The sequence below is a fragment of the Neolamprologus multifasciatus genome, chromosome 11 (genome assembly GCF_963576455.1).
Source record: "Neolamprologus multifasciatus chromosome 11, fNeoMul1.2, whole genome shotgun sequence".
NCBI lineage: Eukaryota > Metazoa > Chordata > Actinopteri > Cichliformes > Cichlidae > Neolamprologus > Neolamprologus multifasciatus.
The window spans coordinates 34,830,235-34,838,826 of NC_140449.1; the positions used below are offsets into that span (position 1 = coordinate 34,830,235).

An 8,592-nucleotide genomic window follows, 5' to 3' on the forward strand; every position below is an offset into this window, starting at 1 on the left:
AAAGAGCGAGGCAGCCTCTGTCCGGGGCAACAGTAGAAACCTGTTATTGATCAGGTGAATTCTCCAACAGTCACCAAGAGCACAAACATGGTCCAGAGATCCTGACACAGCCGAGTGAAACGTTACTGGAGACCGAGGCTAGATGTCAAAGTGACCCCACCCCTGAATTTAACCTGTAATCATGTGGGAAATGCTGTGCGTGTCCTCAGTGATCAGGAGGGGCGATCGGTCTAACGCTTGTTTCTGGTCTCCACAGAGTCTCTCTGGCTGGCATGTACATCACTCGTCCTTCACTGAAGGTGGGCCGGTACAAGATGATCAAACACAAGCTGGACAAAGGCAACGACGTGAACCCAAAGAGGTACTGCGGCCCGAGTGCTCGCTGGGATAACCAGATCTCGAGTCTGAGCACAGAAACGACCAGACGCGTCTCGCTGGCCATAGTTAGATACCAGAGTTAGACACATGCTGTGTAGCTACGTCACAGCTGGCTGCAAGTTGGGCTGCGTATCGTCACAGATTTCTAGAATCGATTCGATTTGAATCGGGGACATTTTGCCTCAGTCGGAAATATTATAATTCTCATCATTTATCAGTACATATCCATATTTTTATATCTATAAAAAGAAAGCTGACACTTGTGAGACTTCATCAAAGGTGTGAGCATCACAGCAGACGCCTTTGTGTCAAAGAACTGAGGATAAAACAGAAAAACATGAAGGAGATTTTTTTATAGCAGATATAAAATAAAAAATATTCCGCAGTGGATCAAAAACAAAAGAAAACCATGAATCAACCTGATGCTGCTGACGTGAAGCAGAGCAAAGTTACAGATGTTTGATTAGAGACACAGCCGAGCGTTTTGCAAGTTTGCATAAATGTAAACAGTTTAAATTTCTTCAGTATTGAACAGAAGAAATGAAAAAGTCATTTAAGAAAAAAACCGCAGCGGTTGTAAACAGCTGTAGACTGCTGGGTGATAAGCAAGCGAATGGGAAACAGTTCTTGAAGTAAACAGCGAGAGAGAGAGAGCTGTGCATGAAGTTTGATTTTATCGCCGTGGAGGCAAAACAGCAAATCAGAGGGAATTCATGACGACGTTTATGTGAAGCGTAGTTTGCTCTTCTTTGGCTGCTGGTTCAGTCAATTTTGACTGAAGAACGAGGAAACCTGCAGCTTCAGAATCTATCGCAAAAAAAGACGTAAACGCGGAGCGCAGACCGGCCGACGCATCTGATGTTAGCGAGCTTCATTATGTACATTTTGTCCGGAGCCTGAATGATGCAGATTTTGAAGAAATTAAAACCCCACATTCCAAAATATTCCCTTCTTCATTCCGACACACGCGTCATACAAAGATTTCCATACTTTGACACTTTCCCGACTCTTCTCAGGTCAGCGTGTCATTTTTCCCGTTGTTCCAAACAGTCGTGTATCCTACAGGGATTTCCAGAGCGGTGCCGCATCATCACTTCTAACATTGTTTCTCCTGTCTCCCTTTGCCGATCGGCATCAGCATTTATACATGCCAACAAATGAAAATGCAAACTAAAATTACTCGGTGTTGTTCAGTGTTGGCGCTTTAGGGCAGTGGAAACTGGAAACGGTATCTTCTAGATCGTCTAAGGAGCTCGGAAGTAAAAGAATCTGGACGTCTTTAAGTTTCTTGAAGATGTTTAAACTCTCATCCGAGACACTTCTTCAGTTCTGAGAGTAAACGGTGGCGAGTCTCAGGTGTTTAACCCTTAAGAAGGTCGTTGACCAACTATTGGTCATGTGCCTCATCACATGAGCAGCACATCAGCAGCGGTTTCGGGCGAGCTCATTGTGAAACCTAGCCCCATCCTATCATGTGACTTACTGAGATCAGCTGACCCAGGATGTGAGTGGATCTCAAAACTGGATCACAAGCCCCGCCCTCTGTTCAAAGATGGCCATGGACATAGATGGCTTCTTTCACTCCTCTTTCAAACATCCTCAATGGCGTGACCTTTGACCTTTAGGACAGAGAGGTGAAATGTCTTCAAGAAACCTAAAGAAGTCCAGACGCTTTTCTTTCGTGGCTCCTTGGACTACGATGAACCTTCAGACGTCTTTTAGAGGAAACCTGGTCCTGAGTAAATTACAAATGAGGCCACAGGCTGTTTTTATTTAACCCTTTAAGACCGACCATAGAACCAAGTCCGCCAGAGCTTATATTATATGTTTACATGCTGTGGAGCCATTTTTGGGAGCATTTCAAGTTGCTATACATCAATACAACCATTACAGCCTAAATTTTAATAATATGTCTGCATTAAGTGCATAGTTATTACATAAATTGCAAAAAAATTGAAAATCATAACATATATTTCTAGTTAGAGAAATTTAAGAGGCTTATCCCTCAAAACTGTAAATACAAAAAAGTTGCACAAACTAGTTTCCCACCACAGGAAATTTATTTTGAGTGTCTTCATGGTTTTATTTTTGAAATACACCAATTTTTATACACTGCAGGAAAAACGAAAATAAATATTATGATGCAAATTTGCAAAAAAGCAGCATATGCATCAAAATAAACTATTTCCAGCAGCAATATGAGTCCTAAGCATCCCAGAAACCACACAGAAAGTCATAAAGTCAAACATAACTTTTAAAAACACCAGTATAGGCTCATGAGGCCCTGATGGTAAAAAAACTACATTTCCGCGAAAATGACGTCACTTCCAGTTTCGGGCAGGTAATGGGACATGGATAGTTCGCTCTGACGTCTATTCCAATGTAGGAAGTGTTACAAACAGCTGATCGGATCGGCAAAGCGTGTTTCTGGAATATTATGTTTTTGTTGCTGCAAGTGCTTTTTATGCAGTTTTTGCAAAGTTATATGTGGAAGGAAACTGTGACCGAGGACAAGCTGATGGCATAAGATGTAAGTACAACTCCTCCGGTTTCATATGCAAAAACAATTATTGTGCTAGCTCACGTGGTTGCAGAGCTACCGGGATTTAAAAATAGTTACGCAAAACAGAGCGTGCTGCTCTGACCGGTTTTAAAGGGTTAAGCCAGATTACAGTCTGTTCACATGTTTGCTTATGGACACCTGTCTGCTGCGCTCTCAAAGTGGAAAAGTGTTTGTTTGTTTGTAAACAATGAAATAATGAGGTCATGATTTTGCTGTAATCGAGCAGCTGTGCTGTTTCTCCTGGAGGAGTGAAGATGCTCTGCTTCGTGTGTCTGTCAGGTTCAACATGCTCGCTAAGACGCGTCAGACCTGGAGGACGGACGGGATGAACACGGTGGAATACGAGGTCATCTCGCGGGAATATCTGCCCCTGTACACCAACATCACCGTGAACATCGGCACGGAGGTCGGCCTGCACCCGCCGCCCCGGACTCCCGGCCTTGCTCCCAAGGCCGAAGCGAAAGACGCCGCTGAAAAGCTCAAAGAGAAGTAGTCCTCGCTACTCTCGCTTCAGACGGATAATCCTATCAGTACATGCTGTATGAAGGTGTTGGTTTTTTTCCTCTAGATTTTTCTTCTGTAAGTTTTGTCGCCCGAGTGTCGCTCCGCCTTCACGTCGTCGGGCGTGCTGGATGATGAAACGCTTAAATCTGTTAAAGATGGATCAGCTCTTCTAAGTGACGTGCCGCTTCCTCCGGTCCTGCTCTAATTTATTCTTCTGAGGGAGCCGCAGCCGAGAGAGGGGGCGGGGCTAACAGTTGGACTCTATGAGTTTATATATCTGCAGCGCTGTGGTCGCTGGTTTAACCGTGTGAGGCCTTAGAATCTATTTTTTTGTCTCGTCTTTTCACTCGTACCTTACTCTGCCGAGGACGGTGGATTTGAAGGCGCAGCAGTCGCACTGCGTCAGACTCTCGTCTCAAAGCTTCTGTGCTTCTGTTACAGTCAAGGCAAAGTTCTCGTGCACACCTGTCTGTGAACACCTTTATTTTACAAAGACAAACGTATCTTTTAAGATTATAGATGAGTTTGTGGAAGTACAGCGGGAGTGATTTCATGGTGTAGATGAAGTTGCGGCTCCTCTTATTTTCAGCCTTTTACACCATCTCCTTAAACTTCAGTATGTCTGACGTCTTCTGATTGAATTCATCTCTTCTGAGTTCAGTGGGGTTAAGCTTTGCATCAAAATGGAGTCTTTCTTTTCTTTTCTCTGACGCTTTATATGCAGCGAGTTTAGATGTGACACTAATGATCCTCAATCTGCACAAATCTGGGAAATTAAATGGAACGATGAAATTCAATGGTCACATTTATTAAGCTAATCAAACATTAGAAGAAAAGTGTAATCAATATTTAAGGCCAATGACATTGGGCAATATTTGGGGTACTTTATGTAAATCCTGGTGTTAAAATCCTTTGGAAGAGGTTTCAAGAGATGACGACACACTTTAGTGTAATGCCAGTTACATTACGAGTCACCTTAAATAAGAACTTGTTGATGGAGCTAAATAGAAATGTAAGAAGTTGGTGGTGAAACACTGCCCCCCAGTGGTCAAAGTTGTAGTTACATTTTGTAACTTTAAGGTGCCTTTAAACTATTTTAATTACTGAAACAAGAACACTGAATGATGGCCTTGCAGGAAATTCAGCTTCCAGGTTTTTCCTGTAACAGTGAATCATTTTGGTACCGATTATTTGATAAAATTGGCACCTGCTTTACCTGTTAACCACAGAAATATCAGCAGCCACCCACCCAAATAGTGTTTATGAGGCGAGTATGGAGGGCAAAGTTTGTGTGTGTGGGAGGGGGGGGGGGACATGCATTTATTTTTGTAATTTAAACTAAATAAATAAATAAAATGTGGTTTGAAAATGTAAACATTCAATTTTTATGTAATACAGATTATGTAGACGACATGAGCTCAGTCTTGATTAGAACTGGTTAACTGGCCAAACAGACAGAATTGAAAAAACACTAATGTAAGTATGAATAATGCATGCAGGTGTTGAATATTATTATTTTTTAACAAACTGCACCAACACGGAAATGGCTCAAATGTAGTGTTTAACAAGAAAGTATTTATTTTCTTGTTAAATTATGCCTTTATTTTGTTAGTCCTCATTGTATCCTACATATGCCTCAGTTTCTTCCACTGATAGATCTGTGTGTGTGTGTGGGGGGGGGGGGGTCGTCACCAGTGGGGCTGGCTGTAAAACCAAAGAGGATGCTGACGGTGTGAAAAGCTGTGAAATAATAAAGTATAGTCCAAATATTTGTGTAACACTGTCGGTGCAGAAACACTACAGACCACACAGGTATCAGACAGAGACTGTATGTAAAAGATGGCAGAGATCTGTGGACTTCCTGTTTCATGTGACGGTCCAGAATGAGCGGGCCTCTGAGGAGTCGCAGAACCAGCATGTACATTTATTAAAGTAAAAAAAAAAATTGATGCAAAGGATTGATGTGATGTCACAGTGGCTCCGTCCATCATTTATATACAGTCTATTATCTGCAGCAGACTTCTGTACGACGCGATGAACAGGAAGCAGGAAGCAGTCAGTCCCCTCGACTGGCTCTACATGTGAGTGCAGTACTGTTTTTGGGGCCACCTGCTGGTCGTTAGAAAAGATTGCAGGTTTAAGGCACGATGCTACAGCCATCTTTTATATACAGTTTGTGGACGGGGATCATTTTTGACGTTTTTTGTTTTTTTGCTCTGTAAAGACCTTCGTTTTGTCCTGTCCTGTGTCGTTTGAAGACTATGACTTTACTATGAAATCATATTCAACCTTTGGCCTTACACACTCATATAATATCATCTATATATCTGTACTGGGAGTTAGCATGCATGGCCAAGAACAACTTAGTGCTGAAGTTGATACATATCAGTGCTCACTTCAAACATATGAAGCATGCTGTGTTGTGAACTGGAAACTTGTATTTTGAGCATTTACTTCAGCGTATCAAGCCGCCTCTACCTGTGAATATGTTTGATTCTTTAAGCTGCTTAAACGTTTGCTTTGGTTTGACTCCGTTCTGATGTGAAAATAGAAATCCGTAGCCGCAGAGTGAAGTTACCCAGGATGATGTAACTGAGTTATTTCTGCGCCCCTTATGAATTCTGCACAGTCCAGAGTGGCCTTAAATTCATTAATAAATGATTACTCAAGAAGACGTGCCGACTCTACTTCTTTGGGGGTGAGTGTGTATTATAACTGATAACTGCCAGCCAATCAAAAATCACTTATTCAGCAGCTTTCAGTAAAAACAAAAGTTAAGGGGCTTTTTTTAAAAAACATTTACACGTCTTACATTTATGAGAAAGACTGGCAAAAATAGAAAAAATTACACATTTATTAGGAAAAAACAAGCAAAAATTTGGTAAATGAATAATAAAGCTGGTAGAAGGAAGAAGCAACGCTAACACAGTATGTATGAAATGTTCACATTTAATGAGAAACATTAAAGAGGAATTTCTACAACACATTTTTCCACTGAAGACCAATTTCGTCGCATCTGATTGGCTCAGCAGTTCTTGGTTGATTGAGTCCTGAACCAGCTCCACTTTTAACCTGTACGATGTTTCAGGACGAAGACGTCGGCGAGTTCTCACGTCTACTCAAAACTGATGAAGAAGAAGAAGAAGGCGGCGGCGTTCAAAGAGCCGCTGTGAGTGAAGCGTTTCTGACACAGACGTGCTGCCTCTCGCTGCTGTGACTCCTCTCGTGTGCGTTCATGCTGGACTTGTGAACGTTCTCTCACGACTCCCGGGAAAACGGCCTCTCTCCTGCGTGTCGTCTCATGTGCTCGCCAGTTTCAACGACCCTTTGCAAGGAAACTATCGCAGCTCTGAGCGATTCTTTCAGTGCTTATGCAGAATCGACTTATAACCAGTGTTGGTCAAGTTACTTGAAAAAAGTAATCAGTAACTAATTACTGATTGCTTCCCACCCAGAAAGTAATCCTGTTACTTTACTGATTACTTATTTTCAAAAGTAATTAGTTACTTAGTTACTTTTTAAAAACACGATTTACAGCCTGAATAGGTGATAAAGTGATAGATCTTTCAGCCCAATTCTACTTTTTCTGCATAATCCATCATACAAAATGTAATCAAATGGAAAAGTCTCTTTTTAAAACTTGTTTTATTAGTTTTAATCTTTTAACTTTATGCATCAAGCAAACATTTAATTATCTGCAACATTCTCTGACTGGAAGAAATTAGTTTAATATTTAAACCTATTTTCTGCACATTCCAGCACATAAAATAAAATATTTTGTGTTTACACTCAGTCTTTCAAATAGATGCAAGTAAAACAGCAGAAAATAAATAAAGAGTGGTCCTGTTGCCTATTTTCACGTGTATAGCAGGACTGTGGTCGGGTCCATCATTCATGCCACATCCTGTTTGATTAGCCATGTGTGTGTTTAACGATGAGCTGGAGCCCAGACTTTTCCCACAGGTTTTACAAACTTATGGCTTCTCACCTGTGTGAACTCTGTGATGAACTTTAAGTTCTAACTCTCCTTGAAGGATGCGTGTTTTCTGCTGTTCAACAAGGTTTCACTGCTTTTGGAGCTTTGCTGCAGGTTTTGCAGGAATACAGTGTGGACCTCTGCTCTGTGTGTTTCCTCAGTACGCTCTGGTCCTTGAAGGTTTTTCCAGCTTGTAGCAGCGCTACACCAGCTTCTTACTACATTCTCACTTCTGTTTCGTCTCTTTTGAGACTTTGACTCTACATTTTTAGTCTGAGTGCTCACTTCCTTTCTTATTGCGGTTTTCAGCTACACGCAAGTTGTGAGAAAGACGCTGCTTGCTATTTTCACTTTGTTTGTATGAGTCACCATCAGTGTTGGTCAAGTTACTTGAAAATAATCAGTAACTAATTACTGATTACTTCCCAAAAAAAGTAATCCTGTTTACTGATTACTTATTTTCAAAAGTAATTAGTTACTTAGTTACTTTTTAAAACATGATTTATCCCCTAAATAGGTAATAAAGTGATAGATCTTTCAGCCCAATTCTTTCTGCATAATCCATCATTTAAAATGTAATCAAATGGAAAAGTCTCTTTTTAAAACTTGTTTTATTAGTTTTAATCTTTTAACTTTATGCATCAAGCAAACATTAAATTATCTGCAAAATTCTCTGACTGGAAGAAATTAGTTTAACATTTAAACCTATTTTCTGCACATTCCAGCACATAAAATAAAATATTTTGTGTGTTTACACTCAGTCTTTCAAATAGATGCAAGTAAAACACAGCAGAAAATAAATAAAGTCAAAGACTAGCGGTCCTGTTGCTCTATTTTCACCTGTAAAGCAGGAGTGTATGGGCAGAAATCTGTGCCATCATAGTCACATATCATATCACTTCAAACTGAGGTGATCCAGTAATGCTGCACTAATGAATTAGACTAACTATTCACTTTAGCTAAAGTTATTAAGTTAGCTAAAGAGTTGTGATGCTGTGTAAGACATAAATAAAGATAAAACACAAAGGTTTGGACACCGTTTTGCATGTTTCCCTACTGTAGGGGTCTCTGCAAGCATACAGAGAAGGTACTCTGAGAGGGTCCAAGATGACAACTTTGGAATTCTACTAGAAACAGTCGATCATATTTGTTTGTCAAAGCTGAATCCAGG

At 40.7% G+C, this 8,592-nt stretch overlaps 1 protein-coding gene across 4 annotated transcripts in view; it reads left to right on the forward strand.

Annotated features, from left to right (window-relative positions):
- Positions 1–6,117, forward strand: part of LOC146509145 (beta-1,4-galactosyltransferase 3) — a 29,677-nt gene extending 23,560 nt beyond the window's left edge. For 3 of the 4 annotated variants that reach the window (XM_085178358.1, XM_085178355.1, XM_085178356.1), the window contains 2 exons: positions 257–361; positions 3,221–6,117. In XM_085178358.1, the coding sequence (XP_085034484.1) occupies positions 257–361; positions 3,221–3,434 (319 nt within the window). In that variant the 3' untranslated portion in view covers positions 3,435–6,117. The remainder of the gene's footprint in view (positions 1–256; positions 362–3,220) is intronic. The other variant, XR_014876978.1, reaches the window with a different exon arrangement.
- The last annotated feature ends 2,475 nt before the right edge of the window (positions 6,118–8,592 follow it).